The sequence below is a fragment of the Podarcis tiliguerta genome (assembly GCF_965153285.1).
Source record: "Podarcis tiliguerta genome assembly, chromosome: 5".
Taxonomy (NCBI): Eukaryota; Metazoa; Chordata; class Lepidosauria; order Squamata; family Lacertidae; genus Podarcis; species Podarcis tiliguerta.
Genome location: NC_139538.1, coordinates 28,337,235 through 28,359,497, shown reverse-complemented (window position 1 = coordinate 28,359,497; position 22,263 = coordinate 28,337,235). Strand labels below are relative to the sequence as shown.

At 45.4% G+C, this 22,263-nt stretch overlaps 1 protein-coding gene across 2 annotated transcripts in view; it reads left to right on the top strand.

The window, feature by feature from the left end:
* The window catches only part of COL4A3 (collagen type IV alpha 3 chain), a 97,230-nt gene that overhangs the window by 22,231 nt on the left and 52,736 nt on the right, over positions 1-22,263 (top strand). For both annotated transcript variants that reach the window (XR_014511855.1, XM_083442563.1), the window contains exons 2-9: positions 4,977-5,033; positions 14,138-14,227; positions 16,058-16,102; positions 17,767-17,811; positions 18,046-18,108; positions 18,310-18,363; positions 19,362-19,388; positions 20,835-20,912. Coding sequence is in view for 1 of the 2 variants with exons in the window: in XM_083442563.1 (XP_083298689.1) it covers positions 4,977-5,033; positions 14,138-14,227; positions 16,058-16,102; positions 17,767-17,811; positions 18,046-18,108; positions 18,310-18,363; positions 19,362-19,388; positions 20,835-20,912 (459 nt within the window). In the remaining variant the exon portion in view is untranslated. The remainder of the gene's footprint in view (positions 1-4,976; positions 5,034-14,137; positions 14,228-16,057; positions 16,103-17,766; positions 17,812-18,045; positions 18,109-18,309; positions 18,364-19,361; positions 19,389-20,834; positions 20,913-22,263) is intronic.

Here is a 22,263-nt window from a genome sequence, read left to right as displayed (position 1 = left end):
GCCCTATGCAGAATCCATCTCTTCACACGTTCCAAACTCCTTCCAGTTCATAGAAACAATAAAGAAGCAAAACCTACAACCCAATGACCTACTTGTGAGCTTCGATGTTGTATCTCTCTTCACACAAGTGCCCATTAATGAAGCCTTGACAGCCATTCAAAACAAATACAATCCCCCCGAATACATCTTGGACCTGACCAACCACTGCCTAACCAACACGTACTTCATCCACAATGGACAAAGATACAAACAGATAGAAGGAGCACCTATGGGATCACCCCTCTCACCGGTCATCGCTAACCTGTACATGGAACACTTTGAAACCAATGCTTTAGACAAGTCAGAACACAAACCCAAACTTTGGCTCAGATATGTTGACGACACCTTTGTAATTTGGCCACACGGGAAGGAAAAACTGGATAGCTTCCTCACACATCTCAACAGCCTACACCCCAAAATACAATTCACTATGGAAATAGAAGCCAACAACCAACTTCCCTTCCTTGACGTCCTAATCTACAAAAAACCTGATGGCTCCCTAGGACACACTATCTACCGGAAAAAAACACACACCAACCGCTACTTACATGCACAATCACACCACCACCCTGCACAAATAAACTCCGTAGCCAAGACTCTCATCTCCAGAACCAAACGCCTGGCTGACGAAGACCACTTGACAACTGAGTTACAGAATCTCTCAAATGTGTTAATTGCCAATGGATACCAGCAAAACAGGGTTACGAAGCTAATCCAAAAAGAAACACCCCCCAAAAACCAAGACACAGAAGAAAACAATGGCATAGCCCTCCTTCCTTATATCAAGGGCACTACAGATAAAATTAGCAAAATCCTCCATAAACACAATATCAAAACAGCCTTTTGCACCAACCAAAAAATAGCCAATATCCTCAGAAACCCCAAGGATAAAATTCAGTTGGAAAACCAAGGGGTCTATGAAATACCCTGCAAAGTCTGCCCAGCCACGTACATTGGACAAACAAACAGACGAATAAATGCACGGATCGCAGAACACAAGAATGCCGTCAAAAAAGAAGAAAAAACTTCCTCTCTTTTCCAACACATGAAAGAAACAGGACACGAAATTAATTTTGCAGATTCCAAATTGCTCTTTAACATGGAACATCACCACAAGAGAATAATCATGGAAGCCATCGAGATAGAGAAACACCCTCACAACATGAACAAGCGTGACGACACATCCCGCTTGCCAGACATCTGGAAATTAGCCCTCCCCACAAAATCTGACACCAGATCCAGAGGCACACAGAACGCCATCACCAATCAACCACACCAGACCCAAACCCAGACCCTCTCCACAGATAAATTACAGACACCATCCAGTAGCCAAACCAGGGTGGCACCTCCGGATGCTGCACCCCCCTGCAATCCCTACACAGATCTGGCTGGCACAGGCCACAAAACCACAGCTCGCCCCTATACACGAAGCCAAGCCAGAGCACAGCCAAGTGCAGTACAGCCATCTTCTCAGAAAAACTCTTCACAAAGTTCAAGAGTTCAAGACACGAAGGCTTTAGCAACTAATCCACACCTAATGACCCACCTAAGTGGGATTCAGGAAATCACTCAAGAAATCACTCAAGATATCCCTCAAGTAATTAAGGAACAAAAGAAGAAAAGGCACACTAGCCTGGGAACCTCCTCTCTGCCCAGAACATTGGAGGCTATACACCACACCTCCTCAACAGTATTTATAGGAACTCAAACACTGAGATCCTGCTCTGTTCCAGTAACAAGAAGCCGAAAGCACCAGCCTGAAGATGACGAGTGAGACCTCGTCGAAACGTCGCCTAGACACCCCAACTTTTACACGGGAAGACACCCGAGGACACCAAAACCTGCATTCCTGTACCCGTGAAAATCTACGAAAGCATATATATATATATATATATATATATAAAACCATTTAACAATAGTAGCATGGTTGTTGTTGTTTAGTCATTTAGTTGTGTCTGACTCTTCGTGACCCCATGGACCAGAGCACACCAGGCACTCCTGTCTTCCACTGCCTCCCGCAGTTTGGTCAGACTCATGTTTGTAGCTTCGAGAACACTGTCCAACCATCTCGTCCTCTGTCGTCCCCTTCTCCTTGTGCCCTCCATCTTTCCCAACATCAGGGTCTTTTCCAGGGAGTCTTCTCTTCTCATGAGGTGGCCAAAGTATTGGAGCCTCAGCTTCACGATCTGTCCTTCCAGTGAGCACTCAGGGCTGATTTCCTTAAGAATGGATACGTTTGATCTTCTTGCAGTCCATGGGACTCTCAAGAGTCTCCTCCAGCACCGTAATTCAAAAGCATCAATTCTTCGGCGATCAGCCTTCTTTATGGATAGTAGCATTAGCATCATGCATTAGCATCATGCAGAGTAGTATTAGCATAATACTTTATAATATACTCAAAACTCCTTAATCACTAGTCACAGAACAAACTATTCTGATTGTGCAACATAAATTAAATGTACATGTATGAGTATTCTAAACATTGGTACCAGGAGGTTAACCTTTCTGGATGTTGTGAAAATGGAGAGCAGGCCATCAAAAGTCTAGCATAGAATAGCCAACGGGATTCACTTCAGCTGTTGTGGAATACAAATCCCATCGTCCCTGTCAATTGACCACGCTGGCTGTGGTTGATGGAAGTTGGTAGTCCCAAATACCAAGGAGACACCACATTGATTACCTTTCTGTTAGGAATTCAAGTCTGGATAAAAAATACTTCAGATATCAAGCACTGTTTTCAAGTCATCTGCAGGCGTCAAGTGACTTCTGGGTCAGTCATTGGATAGGAACACATCACTGGGGAAAACCCACCTCATATTCTCTGAGGTCACGTCCACACCATAAAGCACATTCAGTTTGCATTTAAAGAAAATGGCTCCCCCTCCCCCGAAAAAAAATAAATTCTGTGAAGTGTGGTTTTGTTCAGGGTGCTGGGAATTTTAGCTCTGGGGTGCTTTAAATGTGTGGTGCAGATGTGACCTGGGTTTTCTGTATTTTACATAGATTCATCGCATAATTGTACAGTATTTCCAATCCAGAAGGCACAATGTTTGCCGTGTGAAGTAACCATTAGATGAAAGGAAGGAATGTTGAAAGCCACCCAGGGTGTATCCAATGGAAATCCCAAGCTATGTTCCAGCTATCCAGTATGGTTCATAAGAGCAGAGGCCTTATGAAGGCAAAGTTTTGGCTGATAAATTCCAACCTTCCCTGCCACCCCCGTTGCCTAATCAGTCGACTGTGGAAGAATCTCTTCCTTTCCCTTGCCTCCTCTCTTCCTCTCCCCCACAAAGCCTGCTTTTGCTATTGCACTTCTTTCTCCTATATCACTTTCTCTCCTGTATTGCATGCATTGCACAACTTTCTTTCTCTTCTCTTTTGTTTTTGTGAGTGTGCATATACACACATTGCCTCTCGCTGTCTCTTTGGCTTTCTGTTTCTCTTGCTGCATTATGCTACCCTGTCTGTCTCCTCTCTCTTTCCCAAGGCTGATGCACGCACTTTTTGTTGACAAGATTTCACCAGCGCAGATGAAATATAAATAGTTTTTCATGCATTCTTATTACTGCTCAATATTCTGTTCTGATTTGTGGTCATCATGTAACTGAATAAATTACCGTGAAAGACTGAAGATAATAATGGTCATGTCTGCAATAGAAGTAATCAGCTTTGATTTTGAGTTTTGAGTTTTTTTCTGTAATTTTATGCAATCTGCCCAGGCACCTGGGTCAAATCGGTATGTTTAGAAACATGTCGTCTCTTTCACAGATTGGAGTACCAAGTATACTAAATGTTTATTTGCATCTGAGATGCAGATTTTTTAAAAATGCAGTTGGAGGGGGGACTGATAATTAGCAGGATTCTTCTTCTGAAACTAGTGGGGGGAAATCTACTATTGGGCGATTTCCCTCAAAACCAGGAGGGATTTTTCTTGGGATCACAGAATGAGTGGTAAGGGCTAAATTTCCCTCTTCATGCCTGCCCTAATCCTCTTAATTCACTTGTACGTGCATGCACACACACACAAAATGCAACTTGCATTTTAAAGAACCTGCATTTTATATGCAAGGATGCATTTGACAGCACAACACAACACAGATGCACCATGCTTTGATGCATGGTGGGCTAGATGAGGGCCAATAGGCTGAAGCTGAACCCTGACAAGATAGGAGGCCTCGTGAATGGATGGTTCTCATGCCTGGGAACTGGGCAATTTGCCTGTTCTGAAGGAGCAAGTACGTTGCCTGGGGGTGCTCCTTGATCCATCATTGTCACTGGAGACCCAAATGACTGGTGACCAGGATTGCCCTTGACCAGCCATTCTTGGACAGGAGTAGCTTTTCCACAGTGATCCATGCATTTGTAAGCTCAGTGGTAGATTTGTAATTCCACGTGGAGGTGCCCTTTAGGCTGATTCAGAAGCTGCAGTGTTTAGGTTACCGAGTGGAGCTGTGCGACATCACTTATAAAAGGACTGCACTGACTGCCAGTTTGCTACTGAGCTAAGTTTAAAGTTCTTTTGCTGGCTTCTAATGCTCTGAACAATGTGAAACAATACTATATGAAGGAATGGCTTCTCCCATGTAGACTTGCCTGTTTGCTGAGATCTTCAGATAAGTCTTTCTTGGTAGCTTGCTGAGATTCATCTTACAACAACCTGGAGGAGAGCCCCTTCTGTTGAGGTGCAGAGCTTTTGCAACCACTTCCCCTATGAAATAATGCATACATAAACTGAGTTTTTGATGCTTGCTAAATACTTATTTATGCACCCAGCTATTTACCCTTACACATCAGAATGCTCTTACACAAAGATGTGTGGGGAAAGTAAAAACAGATCAGGTTTTTCATTTAAAGATAATGCATTGCAATTTCAAAAAAGAAAAGAATGAACCCATAAACTATGGATTTATTGTAAAGATCCTATTACATTTTTTCAGAATTGTGTCTGCAACGGTAAAAGCCACTGTTCTTGTGATGCAATCAAAGGCAGTAAGGTAAGAGGTTGCATATTTATTTATTTTTTTAAAAAAGTACATAATTAATAATTGCCCTAATACTTTTGAGAGTTCAAGTGCTTCTCATACATTATATGATTGTAATCCTCAGAGCAAACCTGTAAGGTAAGCTAGTATTATTATCCCCATGGCGAACTAAATTAACTGGTGGTGGCAGCAACATTTTGATATTTCAATAACTAGGACGTGATAGAACATTTTGAGATTATATGCTGTACCTTGTACTAAAAACAGTGTTTGGGCATCATTTCAGAAACGTATTGCAAAAAGTGTTTGAAACTCTGATTTGTGCATTCAGAGCCGTAGTATTCCTGACAAATCAGCTCACTTATAAGCATAAAGAAAGCTGAGAAAATTCTGTGTGCACAAAACAGCAGTGTGCCCCCTCCAGCGGCTCATGTTAGAATAGCATGATATGAGAGAAAATAAAAATGAACTGGCAACTATATTTATGGGCTAACAAGATTAGGGGCTTAGTTGGACCAATAGTAGGACTAAGCAATATTCACTTAGTGTTTCATTTTGCTTTTTAACTTGTTCATAAACGACTAGAGATAGGGGTTAGCAGTGAGGTAGACATGTTTTCTGGTGATACTGATAGCGGTTTTAAAAAAGGGATTGCGGATAGCTTCAAAATGATCTTTGCAAGCTGAGTGAATGGGCATCAAAATGTCAAATGCAATTCAGTGTAAACAAGTTTAAAGGGATGTGCATTGGGGCAATAAATAAATAAATCATAATTTTACATATTCAGTCATGGGGTCTGAACTGGCAGCGATTGACCAGGAGCAAGAAAATTCTTCTTCGCACAGTATGTAGTTAAACTCTGGAATTCTCTCTCCAAAGGGGCAGCGATGGCCCCCAACTTGGATGGCTTTAAAAGACGGTTAGACAAATTCATGGAGGCAGCATACCTCTGAATACCAGTTCTGGAAACCACAGGACAGGAGAGAGTGCTGTTGCACTCAGGTCCTGCTTGCAAGCTTCCCACCAGCATCTTGTTGGCCACTGTGAGCACAAGATGCTGGCTGAAATGGACTACTAGCCTGATTTAGCAGGTTCTTCTTACGTTTTTAGGCATAAAGATATTGGGTAGCATCTGATACTGCATGAATTGTGTTCCGTTCATGACACACAACTTTCCATTCCGCTCCTCTCTTCATGCACCCCCAAAATTAATATCAAGGGTGCATGGTGGGTGGGAGCAGCTGCAAAGGAGAGGAAGGGGAAGCTCCATTGCATAAGTGGAGGTCTGCTGGGCAAGCAGAACAGTACCATTGAGTGCAGCCTATTATTTTATTGACCCTGATATAACTAATCAATTTTTGTTTATACCATCACTGTAGCCTATACTATTATGCTAGTTATCATAATAGTGTGGTACGCTGGTTTGACATCATCTGATAGGAAGTGCCTACAGAGGGTGGTGAATACAGCACAAGATATTATGGACTGTCCTGCGAATCCGCTGGATGAAATAGTGAATCAGGGATGATTCACACCCTGGCCGGCACTTTCTTGATCTCCTGCCCTCAGGCAGAAGATATAGAAGCATGATTAGTTGTAGAGTATTGCTTTCCTGTATTGCTTTCCTGTATTGCTTTCCTGTATTGCTTTCCTGTATTGCTTGGAGGATGTATATCCTCCAATACAGGAAAGCAATACAGGAAAGCAATACTCTACAATTAGTCACAGCAACAGTGTAAAAAACAGCTTCTATCCATGGGCTGCTAGGCTGCTGAATGAAAAGATAACAACAGGGCAACTGACTTTCAGGTTTGGTGGGTGTGCGTCAGTAAACAAGGGGAATTAAGACTAAGTGGGGGGGGGGCGGTTTGTGTAATCTCACTGTATACAAGTTGTACAAGTGACAATAAAGTATTTCAATTTCAATTCAATCTCAAAATTCAATTTCAATCATCATTACACCTTGCAGAAAAAAAGTTTAAAAACATTTAAGTACAATATACAAATGTAACTGTCAGGGGTTCAGGAGCAGAGGCACAGGAGAGGGAGGAAATGGAGAGCGAGGGGGAGGAGTCCGAAGGAAATGTCAGCGATGACAGCGGTCCGAGGTCTCTGAGTCTTTCCAGTGAATCGGAGGATTCACAAAAGGGGGCTCCCATGGTCAGGGCAAGGGGAGTGCCCAGGGGGGCACTTCAGGAAGAAGGGGCCAGAGGAGACTCAGAGAGCAGCAGTTGGAAATCCGGACCAGCGTCCACACCAGAGTGCAGTAGGGGGGAGGAGTCCCAGGCATCGGGATCAGGCGGCGCGCTACCAGCGGGAGAACAGGAGGCAGTATTGACCACGCCTCCGTCAGGGAGCGAGGAAACGGTCAAGAGGAAGGTTAAACGTGCGTGCGCGCCAAGTTCAAATATACAGGAGGGCAGCACAGTTGGCAGCCCGGGTAGGGAGCCAGGTCCTAAAGCCCGCCGAAGAGAGCGGGAGGAGTCAGGGGGGTCAACGTCTGCGTCGGAAGAGTCCAGGAAGGAGGAGACCCCGGGGGGTAGCAGGACCCAGAGGAGAAAGGAGAGAAGGAAGAGGTGGAGTAAGATTAGAGTCTTAAACTGGTGTACAGGGGGTGGGGATTCAGATGGAGCTTCGCCGGTCTAGACCCTAGACGTAGAGCTGGGGCGCTGAGGCTTGGAAATGGAAACTATACTTCAATAAAGACTTTGATACATTACTACCGGCTAGCGTTGGTCCTCTGTGAGCTGGGTCCAGGAGCCAGCTCTGACAGTAAGCTCCATCTCAATCTAAAAGCTTTGGCACCAAGAACCTCGCAACGTGAGTCGACGCAGCGAGGGCAGAGGAGTGGTGCTTCGAGAGCTCACACAAATCAGGCAAGATGACTGCAGAACAGCAACTGACAGAACTGCGAAATGCAGTGACTCAACTCAACGCGGAGGTACTGGCCTCTAAGAAGAGGGAAGAGGAAATGGATGCCGCCTGCAGAGATCTCCGAGCCAGGTTGGAAATGCTTTCTACACTGGGGCAACCGGGACCCAAGTCAGAGGGCATTGGACTGGGGAGAAGGGGAGGCAGCCTGGTATCACATTTCGACGGGAGTTTACAGCAGTACCCCAACTTCCGAGCAGACCTGCTGTTTGCGCTGGATCTGCTAGAAAAAGACTTTAGAGATGAGCGAGAGAAAGTGGGGTTTATCTTGTCCCATTTGCATGGGGAGGCCAAAACGTGGCTGAGGAATTTATGGAGAGATAATGATCCGGCGCTCCAAGATGCGAAGGCTTTCATTAAAGCGATGGATTCGTGTTTTTTATCAAAGATAGACATCGATATTGCCAGAAGAGACATACACGGGCTTAAACAAGGCAGAGCCAGTGTGAGGCAGTACCATGCACGCTTTTTTGGCTTAGTCCATGCGCTGGGATGGGAGAAAGATTCTGCTCCAGTGAGAGACCTCTTTTGGGAAGGCTTGAATGCAGATGTGAAAGCTGAGATTGCAAGGGGGGAGAGACCAAAGAACACTCAGCAAGTGGTCCAGAGGGCGCTGGAAATTGGGGTGCGTCTGGAAGAACGTCCTTGGTACAGAGAAGAAGGACGTTGGGGACGGGCGCCAGCCAGAGCACCTCCCCTCTCTCCCAAAGATGCAGCGCGTGCGCAATCCACACCCTCGCAGGGAGGGGGAGAAGAACCGATGGAGATTGGAGGTGCTAGGGCTCAGTCAGCTACCAGAGCCCTAACACCGGGAGCAGTCAAAACGAAGCCTCCTAGAGGGAACAGGAAGTGCTACATCTGCGACAGTGCTCAGCACATGGCGAAAGAGTGTCCCCAGAGGCTCCATAAGCACACTGCAGCCTCTGCAACAGTCACAGACGCAACTCAACAAAGAGCACCACAGCAGGGAAACGACGGAGTCTGGCTGGAGGAAGAGGCACTGGGGTCCAGCCAGACAAGTCAATGAAGCAATCCCCAGCAATTTTGCAGCCCACAGACCCCCTCCCGCCCAAACCAGTGGTGCAGCTTACAGCGTCACTCCAAATGCCCAATGGAATCACGATAGAAGTCCCAATCACCATTGACTCTGGTAGTAACGCAGACTTTATAGGACTGGATTTTATTCAACAGCACAACATAGCATTACTGCCAGCCACGCTGCCTCTACAGGTTGTCACGGTGGATGGCAGGGAATTGCTGGGGGGGCAAGTGGTGCAGCAAACGCCTCCCATGGTGATGCAAATTGGGAATCACCGAGAAGTCATCAGCTTCAATGTCACCCGCTTGTCGGACACGCCTGTAGTATTGGGCATGAGTTGGCTGCACAGGCACAGCCCAGCTTTGGCGTGGTACCAGCGCCAACTGACCTTCGGTTCCTCTTACTGTGCGGAACATTGCATCCTGCCTAGCCCGGAAGGGGAAGAGGATGACCAGCAGCTACAATTAGGTACGCTGCAAGCAGTGCCACTCAAGTATGCAGCGTTTTTGGAGGTTTTCTGCGAGAAAGAAGCGGACAAGCTGCCTCCCCACAGGCCCTATGACTGCAAGATTGACCTCCTGCCAGGGGCGACGCTGCCAACCGGGAAGCTGTATTCCATGTCTGAAGACGAGCTGCAAGAACTCAGGGAGTTCATAGACCTCAACTTGAAACGCGGCTTCATCCGGGAGTCGAAGGCAGTGGGGGACAGTCCTGTATTCTTTGTGAAGAAGAAAGACACGCCCCAAAAGAGGCTTGTAGTTGACTTCAGGATCTTAAATTCCAAGACCAAGCCCACGGCCTTTCCTATGCCCAAAATAGACGACCTGCTCGCAACGGTAAGGAAAGGACGCGTCTTCACGAAGTTGGACCTGTGAGGGGCGTACAACCTGATTCGCATACGGGAGGGCGACGAATGGAAGACTGCCATGTTCACGCCCCTGGGCACCTATGAATACAGAGTCATGCCTTTTGGATTACAAAATGGCTCTCACTGTTTTCAAGCCTTCATGCATCACGTACTGGCGGGTCTCCTCTACAAGAAGTGCGTCTGCTTCCTGGACGACATCCTGATATTCTCGGAATCAGAGGAGACCCACGAGGGAGACGTCAAGGAAGTTCTGCAGAGACTGCAGGAGCATAGGCTGTACGCCAAGCTGGAAAAGTGCCAGTTCGACAGGAAGGAGGTAGATTTCCTGGGCTACAAGTTGTCGGACAAGGGGCTCGCCATGGACAGCGCCAAGGTTCGCGCAGTGTTGGACTGGAAGAGCCCGCGCAACCGGAAGGAGGTCCAGCGGTTTGTGGGTTTCGCCAACTTTTACCGCAAGTTCATCAAGGGGTTCGCGATGCAGACGGCGGCCATTACAGACACACTCAGCTCCAAGAAGAAGAAATTCATCTGGATGGAGCAAGCGGAGCAGTCCTTTCAGAACCTCAAGCGTCTCTTCTCCTCCGAAGAGCAGCTACTGCACGTGAATCCCAGCAGACCGATGAGAGTTGAAACGGACGCCTCAGACAGAGCCGTGGGAGCTGTACTGTTGCAGCAGGACCCGCATGGAGACTGGAGACCGTGCGCCTTCTACTCTCGAAAGCTCAGCAAGTCAGAGCAGAACTACACCATCTGGGACAGGGAGTTGCTGGCCATTCATGCAGCATTCAAGGCGTGGCGGCACTTCCTCATCGGAGCCAAACACACAGTGCAGGTTCGCACGGACCATAAGAACCTGGAGTACTGGCGCACGGCAAGGTTCCTGAACCAGCGGCACATACGATGGGCGGAGTTCTTTGCAGATTTCGACTTCCGGATAGAGTACATCCCAGGCGACAACAACATCATGGCAGATGCACTGTCCAGAAAGCCGCAATACCTCGAAGAGGCGGCACCAGCAGCGGCCAAGCACATTTTCGCACCGGAAGCGTGGGCGTGCGCTTCAGCAACCGTGGACCTGGAAGCTGTCCGTCGAGCGCTGCAGGAAGACCCCTTTGCACAAGCCAAGATGGAGGAGGTGCACAAGGGCACGGCGAAGGACGACGAGTTCCAGATACGCGACGGATTGCTCATCCGCAGAGGGGCCCTCTACGTACCGGGAGACGACCTCCGCGCGAAAGTACTGCAGCAGTTGCACGACGCACCCACCGCCGGCCACTTTGGCAAAGAGAAGACGGCAGAATTAGTAGCCAGAGATTTTTGGTGGCCCAAGATGCGGGTGGAAGTCGCGGAGTACGTCTCGAGGTGCGACACCTGCCAAAGGGCCAAGTCAGTGCACAAACCTCCGGCGGGACTGCTCGAACCGCTGCAGACCCCGAGTGAACCGTGGGAGAGGGTGGCCCTGGACTTTGTCACGGATTTACCCAGCTCGAGGGGCAAGACGGCAGTGCTAGTGGTGGTGGACATGTTCACCAAAATGGCCCACTTCATTCCGTGCGCGAAGGTGGCCACGGCGGAACAGACCGCCAAACTGTTCATAGACCACGTCTTCAGGGTGCACGGTCTGCCACGGTCTATCTTGTCCGACCGGGGGCGGCAGTTCATCTCAAACTTCTGGCAGAAGCTGATGGGTTTCCTGAATGTCAAGATCAACCTAGCGTCGGCGAGACACCCGCAGACCAACGGACAAGCGGAGCGCGTCAATGCCATCATGCAGCAGTACCTGAGATGCTATGCAAATCAGCAGCCGGCAACATGGGTGGACTACCTGCCGCTAGCTGAGTTCGCCTACAACAACACGAAGCACGTGTCCACGGGGGTGACACCATTCTTCGCCAACAACGGGAGGCATCCCAGAACCTTCCCGGGATTAGAGAGACTGGGGGAGGGGGAGCCACAGGCAGCGGAAGTCTTAGCGTCAGAATTGCAGGAAGTTCATGAACAGCTTCGGAGGCAGTTAGAACTAGCAAAGCACGCATACAAACTGCAGGCTGACAAGCACAGAAGGGTTGGGGAGGACATACAGGTGGGAGACTGGGTTTGGTTAGCAGCCCAGGCAGTGCCGACCAGATCGTTAGCGAAGAAGAAACTCGGACATAAGCAGCTAGGACCTTACCAAGTCGAGGCACGGATCAATCCAGTGGCCTTCCGGTTGACACTTCCGGAGGGATCCAGAATGCACCCAGTGTTCCATAGGTCAGTGCTCACGCCCTACAAAGCACCTCACAGATTTCAGGCGCAGAGCACGGCACCGGACTCGTATAGGGAGACGCCCACAAGGAGGGGGTCGCCAAGAGGGGAACCCATCAATCAGGTCACAGAGATTTTAGACTCGAGATGGGGGGAAGAGGGAGTAGAATATTTTCTCGCCAGCGAAGGTACCCCAGCCAGCGCCAACCGTTGGGTGCCGGACTATGCCTTGGACGAGCCTCTTCTCAAGGAAGAGTTTCATGCCTTGTTCCTGCACAGGCCCATGCCAGCCGAGTATTTCGACGACTGGCTTTTCACACCCACGCTTTCAGCCAGCACGTTCCAGGGGTTCACCTCGGACGAAGAACCAGCACCAGACACACGTTCCCCGGAGGGATCGCCCTCGGGGTTTGCCTCAGACCGCTCTTTTTGGTGGGACGATCGACCAGAGGAGCGGTGGAGCAGGAAGTGGCTGGGGGGTCCTTGGCAGGCAACGGCCCCAGAGGTGACCGGGGGAGAGATGGACATGGACGTGCTGGGGGAGGACTTTGGGTTCGAGCACGGCGGCACAGAGATGGAAGCAGAGGAAATCGAGGTCGGCGAGAGCACGGAGGACGAGCCGGACTTATCCGGCTGGATGCACGCCACGGGGGACAAACTGTATCCGCCATTCACCCCCACAACGACGGAGCACCCAGCACCCACACCTGAAGGAGGGGAGGGGGGAAGGGGGGGCTTCGAGGGGGGATGGATGTCAGGGGTTCAGGAGCAGAGGCACAGGAGAGGGAGGAAATGGAGAGCGAGGGGGAGGAGTCCGAAGGAAATGTCAGCGATGACAGCGGTCCGAGGTCTCTGAGTCTTTCCAGTGAATCGGAGGATTCACAAAAGGGGGCTCCCATGGTCAGGGCAAGGGGAGTGCCCAGGGGGGCACTTCAGGAAGAAGGGGCCAGAGGAGACTCAGAGAGCAGCAGTTGGAAATCCGGACCAGCGTCCACACCAGAGTGCAGTAGGGGGGAGGAGTCCCAGGCATCGGGATCAGGCGGCGCGCTACCAGCGGGAGAACAGGAGGCAGTATTGACCACGCCTCCATCAGGGAGCGAGGAAACGGTCAAGAGGAAGGTTAAACGTGCGCGCGCGCCAAGTTCAAATATACAGGAGGGCAGCACAGTTGGCAGCCTGGGTAGGGAGCCAGGTCCTAAAGCCCGCCGAAGAGAGCGGGAGGAGTCAGGGGGGTCAACGTCTGTGTCGGAAGAGTCCAGGAAGGAGGAGACCCCGGGGGGTAGCAGGACCCAGAGGAGAAAGGAGAGAAGGAAGAGGTGGAGTAAGATTAGAGTCTTAAACTGGTGTACAGGGGGTGGGGATTCAGATGGAGCTTCGCCGGTCTAGACCCTAGACGTAGAGCTGGGGCGCTGAGGCTTGGAAATGGAAACTATACTTCAATAAAGACTTTGATACATTACTACCGGCTAGCGTTGGTCCTCTGTGAGCCGGGACCAGGAGCCAGCTCTGACAGTAACGTTTCTGCTGTTTGAGAAATTCTTATGGATCTTATAGAACTTCTTATAGTTCTTATAGAAGTTCTTATAGAAGTTCTTATAGAACTTCCTGACAGTAAGAGCTGTTCGACAGTGGAATTTGCTGCCAAGGAGTGTGGTGGAGTCTTCTTCTTTGGAGGTCTTTAAGCAGAGGCTTGACAACCATATGTCAGGAGTGCTCTGATGGTGTTTCCTGCTTGGCAGGGGGTTGGACTCGATGGCCCTTGTGGTCTCTTCCAATTCTATGATTCTATGATCTGTGCTTTCCCAGCTTCCTCAGCTTAGTTCTCAAGTGCGACATCAAACATAAAGTAGGATGTTGATGCCCGAATGTTCTTAGTGTCTGTGAGTCTATACTGATGGAAAGGCATGTGCTTGGATGGTTTAAAAAAAATAAAATAAAAAAACCCAGAATGTTATGTGAAGATCTGTAATGAATTTGCAGAAGAAATGACAACGGTGCAAGCAAAGTCTTTACACAGATTGTGTATTGCAGGGTGAAAAGGGCTTTCCTGGTTTTCCTGGTCCACCTGGTCAGATGGGTTTCCCTGGTCCAGAGGGTCCTCCTGGGCCACAAGGACCGAAGGTATGTTGTGATCCCTGATGCATATTTATGGGTGCTGCAGTGTCTGCAGATGGCAAGTGTAAAAGAGAGAACATTACCGAAAAAGTAAATGACACCCGTGAGTTTACGGTTTAGTCCCTCTCTCTGACTGACACGGTGCCCTTTGAGAAACTAGGTGTGGGCCTTAAATCAAACTCCAAAAGTATTTAAGTAAATATGATCATAAGCTGCGGCAGCAAGCTGCGAAAGTCCAATATGCTTTCATTGCATTATTTCATCCATTCTCTAGTTCTTTAAATGCTGCCTGATTATTGTTATAGATGCTACTTCAGTTGTGAAACAGAAGTTAAATAAGGGAGCAGTTCTACAGCAAGATCTGCTGGGATGAGCAGGGGTAAAATGGGGAGAGAGTTTACCTGGCGAAAAGAAAGATGGAACTCAAGTACTATTTTTAAAGCCTAATTTTCCCTCTATCAGGTTTAGGTTGATAGAAGACCTGCTCCCAGATTGAGTTAAGATCTGGAGCACTTTATCCTGACTTAATTTACACCAGCCTGCCTTACAGCAACTTCTTGTGTATAGGATTGCTCCCTTAGATGGCAATCCTGAACCCACTTGGAGAAAGCGCCACTGTATTCCATATGACCTATTTCCCAGTAGAAATAATAACAACAACAACAACAACAACAACAACAACAACAACAACAACAACAATAGTAATAGTAATAGTAATAATGATTTATTATTTATACCCTGCCCATCTGGCTGAGTTTCCCCAGCCACTCCAGACATGTTTAGACATGCAATCCCCAGACATGTTTGGGATTGTCCTGTACACTGGTATATTTCAGCACAGTCCAGTGAAGGTGAAGCATTTTGAAATCCCGTTGATTTCAACATGAGAGTTTTAACAGCATAGTACACTTTTCCATTGACTAGTGAGTTTAAAAGGGCTTGATGACTATGTGGCGGGCATTGCTGGGAACAGAGCAGGAAGCCTCAACACATACCCAGTCTATGGGCATTCACTAGGCTGCATAATTTATGTGGATATGCAAAATATGTCTATGTACCTCTGCTCATGATTGGAAAACCTGCTTTTCACATAAACATCTATGCGCATTTTGTTCTAGTGCATTGTGTACAGTTAATGACTGAACCCATTTTAAAGCCTCTTGGTTGAAAAAAGAGAACTAGCCATTTTAAAAATTGAGAAAAGATGATGGGGGGTGTATATGTGTGTCTGTGTGATATATATATATATATATATATATATATATATATATATATATATATGGTGTTTTATGAGGATCATGAATATTGTATTTTATATTTTCTTTTTCTATGCTATTCTTTTCTTTTGATATATTGCCTTTTATTAACTTTCTATAAAAGAGTTTGGATTTTATTGCTTAATACTGTATGTTAAAAACCTCTAATAAAATTCTATATAAAAGAAAAAAGAGAGAGAACTAGCACATCCTATGTAATTCTGTTATATTGCTGGTCCATTTTTTTTATTGCTATGTATTTGCCCCAAGAAATAGGTAAGAAATAATTCTTTTAGACCTTTACAGAAAAATATATTGTACTTTCAGTTCTCTTGCTGTTATTATTATGGCTGTATTTTTGCTAAAGTTACCCCCCCCTTAAAAAGAATATTCATTGTGGGGTGTGTGAAGTAGCAGTCACTGGAGTTGGATTGGTTTTTGCCTGTTACTTTAATTCTTTTGATCATTAGACTAGAGTATAACAGATATCAAAAGCCAGAAAAACAGATTGTGTCTTTGGACCTTCTACAAAAAGACAGGAATTCCAGTATAATTAACTATTGTTTCTTTTGCTTTCTAGGGTTTTCCAGGGCCAGCAGGCTTTGTTGGGCCTAAAGGTTCAAGGGTTTGTATTTTGTTCAGTAATGTATTAACTTGCAGTGTTCAGAACAGCAACAATTCTCAATTTTCTAAAAATGATGGACATGATCTCAGTGGTGCTATGATGTGCTTTTTGATAAGTGAAATGCAGCTGCAGGGGACTGCCAATTTTTTGGGAAGCGGTGCTGGGATTGGGTTGGTAGTTAGGCTGTCACATGGGGTTGTTGTGAGGATAACATGGGAAGAGAAAGAACCATGTGTGCTGTTAAATTGTGGGTGAACATATCAGACGACACAGCGATTCTTCAACAGCTCTTGTTTATTCACAGGCCAGGACAGAACTGAACTGAAGGGTTCAGTCAGCTTGCTTATATAGAGCTCCAGTACAATGTAACTGTAACAATTTTCTAAAACTATCCAATCACTGAACGTCACTTTTGATCCCTTATTTGCATAACTATCTACAGCATCCCCCTGCTGGCCCAGGGTGAGAACTTCAGTACATAACATGTGCAACCTTAAACTCCTTAGTTGGTGGGTATCAATGTAATACATAAATAAACATTTCCACTGTGCCATTTTTCCCAAGCTACTCTGCCCCCAGGAAAGCAAGCAGAGGTGCTTGTATTTGCTCTGCCACTGCAGGGCAAACAGCAAAGAGTTTGCGGGGGGGGGGGCAGTTTTAATCAGGAAGATGTTGTGCAGGAAATGTGTTAAACAATGCCCCACCTCACTCATACATATTCATTCTCTCTCCCCCCCCCCCACGCACACACAGAGGAAAGAGAGAGAGGGTTCTGAGAAAATTGTCTGCACTTCACAGCTGTATTATAGTGTGGAGAGTTGGAAGAAGTAATCATGTTTCTATGTGCTTTTCACTTTTCAAAATATATGCATTTCTTTGTTTTATGCAATAGTATACTTTTGTATGGTAACATACGCTGAATGTAGGATTGCACATGTGAATATTATAGTAAATAAATGGTAATAACAGCTGTTTCCCTAACAGAAATACTTAATCCTGAATCAATGTATTCAACAGCTTTTTAAAACTACAGGCAATGTCGACAAACACAGTATTTACTAATCCAAATATTTCCAAATATCAACTGCACGTGAAATAAACAACTTACTAAAAAGAAGCATGTACAATTATTTCTAAGATGGAAATCCTACTCCTTAAAAGCCACACCACCCATCTCTAGGTTTATTTATTTCTTAAATCATGAAAGCAATGTCAAGTGTCCCATACTCTTCAAATACAGTTTTAAATAGCCAGTGCATTACCAGTGACTCGAAGTTCAGATGCAGGATAATCTTTTTTTTAAAATAATAATAAAGGCTTTTATAAATGAATTTCCTCATGCTCGGCTCAATGACGGATCCTACAGCATTCCAGTGATGCAAATAATAATATGGCATAAACAATGTCATGAATGCCATTTGTTAAGCAAGTTCATGGAAACTAAGCACAAGGAGAGATCAATACATTTGCTGTCCTGGGATTGTTTTGGTCTGCTAGGTGAATTAAGGCTTACTTGTGTAATGGTACTTATCCTAGCCTTAGCACAGTCCGTTCTTTTGGACCCTTGAACAATTACAACTCCACAACTTTAGATAATAATAGGCTTGTTTTATTAAAAAATAGCCTACTGACTGATTTCTTTCTGTGTTTCTTCTTATCATCAGGGTTTGCCAGGAGTCCCTGGTTATTCAGGTCCCCCAGGCCTTCCTGTAAGTACAACAAAACTTAATTGAGCAGCTTCAAGTATATTGACGTTACTGATGCTAATAAACCTTAAAGATAATGGAGGCAATAATCATCTTAACAGTTTATTAATATAAGTGCGCTATTACTGAGGCACAATGGTATTCAGTTGTAATAAACCAGCCGCCCATACAGTCGAAGGGTTATAACGAGTAAGTTTGCACTAATAGCTACCTTGGCAATGTTCTAACTACTTTTAGGGTGAAGCAGGAAATGCAGGTGCTCCAGGGCGTCCAGGTATACCAGGTTGCAATGGGACAAAGGTAAGAACGAAGCAAGAACCAATTGTGGACCACCTGTAAGAGGAAGAGTTGGTAAAGCATCACCCTGTGACACTTTATCCCTAGGATAAGGAGGGAGGTGTGTGCATGTGTAGTTAGAGAGCACATCATTTCTTGGGACCCATTATGCTTTCTCCTTCTTCTCTTTGTCAGCTTCTCTCTCACTGTCTCTCTATTTTCCAGGGCGAGCAGGGATTCCCAGGATTCCCAGGGCAAGGAGGGCTCCCAGGATTACCAGTAAGCTTCAATTAATGATAGTCAAATGTGCCTTATGTAGAGCTTTCTCATTCCAGGGGTTCAAAGCACCACATACTAACTGACTGGGAAAATCCTAAGGAGAGAGGCTGGGAAATGTGTTGCAAACTATCAAATGGAAGCTTGTAGTAAAGGACAAACTCACACAGCAAGTACTTGTGTCCCAAGCTTGGGCCACTGAATAGATAGGGGGTTGTTGTTGTGGTTTAGTCATTTAGTCATGTCTGACTCTTCGTGACCCCATGGACCAGAGCACACCAGGCACTTCTGTCTTCCACTGCCTCCCGCAGTTTGGTCAAACTCATGCTGGTAGCTTCGAGAACACTGTCCAACCATCTCGTCCTCTGTCGTCCCCTTCTCCTTGTGCCCTGCATCTTTCCCAACATCAGGGTCTTTTCCAGGGAGTCTTCTCTTCTCATGAGGTGGCCAAAGTATTGGAGCCTCAGCTTCACGATCTGTCCTTCAGATAAGGGGTTACCTTTTATCATTAAAGCCACACGATATCCTGCTGTTCTACTCTGATGGTCATCTGGAAAGTCATTATTGATACAAAGCAAACCAATCAGATACTTTTAGGTATCATCTGTTATCATTCTTAACTTAGTTTGGGCATCAGTTTCCAAATTGTAAACAGCCCAATTTGCAAGTTCTTTTGATTTCAATATTTCAGTGTTTCATTCTATATTCAAGTGACAATAAGAGAAAACACTCTATTAAAAAACATAGTTTAGGAAAATATCAAAAGTTTATTATGTTTGATAATTTCCAATAGTAAAATCGGCAAATTTGGTTCGTATCCTTTTTCTGTGATCCTGCTATTTCCACCTATATTTGACAGCAGTTGTAAGTACTTTGAAATTGTAAATACGTTACTTGATTTGTAGGGCTCCATTGCAGAATTTACCTGCATTAGTTTCTAATATGAGATCTGAAGCATTTATAATGTGATGTGTGTCTATCTCTCCCTTCCCTCTACCTAGGGTCCTAAAGGAATCAAAGGAGAAAAAGTAAGTTAACTTGTAAAAAGCAAGTCAGAATAAATATAGTTCTATGACACAGGAAATGCAGTTCTGCTCATTTGTTTGCTATAGGAATATTTCAGTTCTAAATGACTTGTCTCTTTTCTAAAGCAAAACTGAAGCATTAGGAACTCTTCCAAAACTTGTACAGATAAATGTGCAGTTAATTTACAACTTCTACTTCCTTTCGTTCATTCATGTCTTCCTAGCTCCGTTTTGTCACTGTGTACATTTTTTGTAATGTTTTATCAATCTTTATATAATTGTAACAGTAGTTATATGCAGTGTTCTGCCAATGTTGACATGTTTTTATGTGCGTTGATATAAACCCTTGAGAAAATTCAACTTCATATGATAAAAAACAAAACTTGATATAATTGTAGCAATATTGCTTATGTGGGGTATTTTACCAATGTGCAGGAGTGCATGTGCTCATCAGTAAAGCAGAATATAGGAAGAATTTTGTGCAATCATTCATATGATCACATCAATATTGCTTTTCCCCAAGAGTTTTATAAATGCACATCATTAAAGCAGATGGGGGAAAGGTTTGTAAAGCTAGCTGAAGGAACTTAAAATTGCAGCAACAATGCAAGCTCCAAGTCTATAATTAATTATAGGAATTATCCGGGTTAAATCAGAATTCCATTGTTTTGGAAGCCAGAGGAACAATGAAAAAAAATGGAAGAAAGTTTTTGACGTGTTGAATGCAGACAATGTGTACTTATAATTTTTCTATTAGTGGTTGTTCATTTGACTGTATCACAGAGCTACAAGGCATCCTCAGGTTTTTCTTTAAATACCTGGTTCCAAAAATAATGTTTATTCTCATTCTGAGAAAATGACCCATAAATTAATGTGTGTCTTGGGGTACAGTTAGTCCTATGGATTCTGCCTCCATTTGGCAGTAATCTGTTTGTTATATGACAGGTTAATCATGGGGATGGGAAATCCCCTTGTTTGGTGTCGATAACATTTGAGTTGTATTCTCCCTGTATCAGATTGGTTTTTGTTACAACATCTAATTCATTGTGTAGTCTCTTGAGAATGTACTTTATTTTATGAGATGATGGCTGTGAACCCTAGTGTTTGTTTTGGTACAGTTTTTTTAAATAAAAAATGTCAAACTTCTTACTAGATTGTTATTTCGTAATAATGTCTCGAAAATAAAAAGGGAAATGGGACAAATCCTCTCATCCCCAGTTTTGTACTGCAAGGCATTTTCTTGAATCTTCTTGCCATTATTAAAAAGTCATATCAAAATATATTCCATTTGCTACACGTATTTTGATGCTGTCTGGCAGCCCACCCCCTTCAACCCTGACAGGCTGGTCTGTTGTTCCACCTGTCAAGAAAAAGCGGGGGGCGGGGAGAATAACATTAAATAAAATGGACTAACTCATTTTACCTCTCTCTCTTGTTTAATTCTCCAAGGGATCTTCCGCAAGTGGGTATGACCAGGGTTATAGTTCCCAAGGTGATCCCGGATTGCCAGGAATGCCTGGATTTCAGGTGAGCCTGAAAACATTCTATTTTGAGCAATAAATAGGTGACTGTTGAGGTCCCTTCCATCCTAAAAGTCTGTGTGTGACACCCAACAGGGTCCATCCACCAGTAGAATGGACTTCTATTCTTGCAGTGGGTGTTCCCCTTCGTCTCCTTTCCACTGCAGCTCCCCACACACCCTGGGCAGCTGCAGAGGGAAGTAGAGGAAGGGGAGGTCCTATTGCATGTGCAGAAGTCCAATCACAGCATGTTTACAATCATCCTATCATATTATGGTTCTGTGACAAGTCTTTCAGATGTGCATAAATATATTCAGTTTAGTGGGATTGCAAATACAGTGGTACATCGGGTTAAGTACTTAATTCGTTCCCGAGGTCTGTTCTTAACCTGAAACTGTTCTTAACCTGAAGCACCATAGAATCATAGAATCATAGAATCATAGAGTTGGAAGAGACCACAAGGGCCATCGAGTCCAACCCCCTGCCAAGCAGGAAACACCATCAGAGCACTCCTGACATATGGTTGTCAAGCCTCTGCTTAAAGACCTCCAAAGAAGGAGACTCCACCACACTCCTTGGCAGCAAATTCCACTGTCGAACAGCTCTTACTGTCAGGAAGTTCTTCCTAATGTTTAGGTGGAATCTTCTTTCTTGTAGTTTGGATCCATTGCTCCGTGTCCGCTTCTCTGGAGCAGCAGAAAACAACCTTTCTCCCTCCTCTATGTGACATCCTTTTATATATTTGAACATGGCTATCATATCACCCCTTAACCTCCTCTTCTCCAGGCTAAACATGCCCAGCTCCCTTAGCCGTTCCTCATAAGGCATCGTTTCCAGGCCTTTGACCATTTTGGTTGCCCTCCTCTGGACACGTTCCAGTTTGTCAGTGTCCTTCTTGAACTGTGGTGCCCAGAACTGGACACACTTTAGCTAATGGAGACTCCTGCTGCCACTGCGCCGCCACTGCACGATTTCTGTTCTCATCCTGAAGCAAAGTTCTTAACCTGGCTATTTCTGGGTTAGCGGAGTCTGTAACCTGAAGTGTCTGTAAACTGAAGTGTATGTAACCTGAGGTACCACTGTACACGAATCTGTAGTTTGAGATAGGGCAGTATAATAATACAAGTTATGAAGCAAGACTGCCCAGGACCAATTGTAAGTTTATTTTTTTCCTCCTTTCCTCCTTTTATAAAGTCCCTAGAGAAGAATTCTCTGGATTTTTATTTTATTTTATTTTTTGCAGGGAGGGGGGCAATTCCTATGCCTGTCTACCCATTCCTGTTAACATATGTGTTAAATTAAGTGATTAAATATGGAAATTTGAAAACTGCCCAGTTTCCTCCATTAGTGGCTAAAAT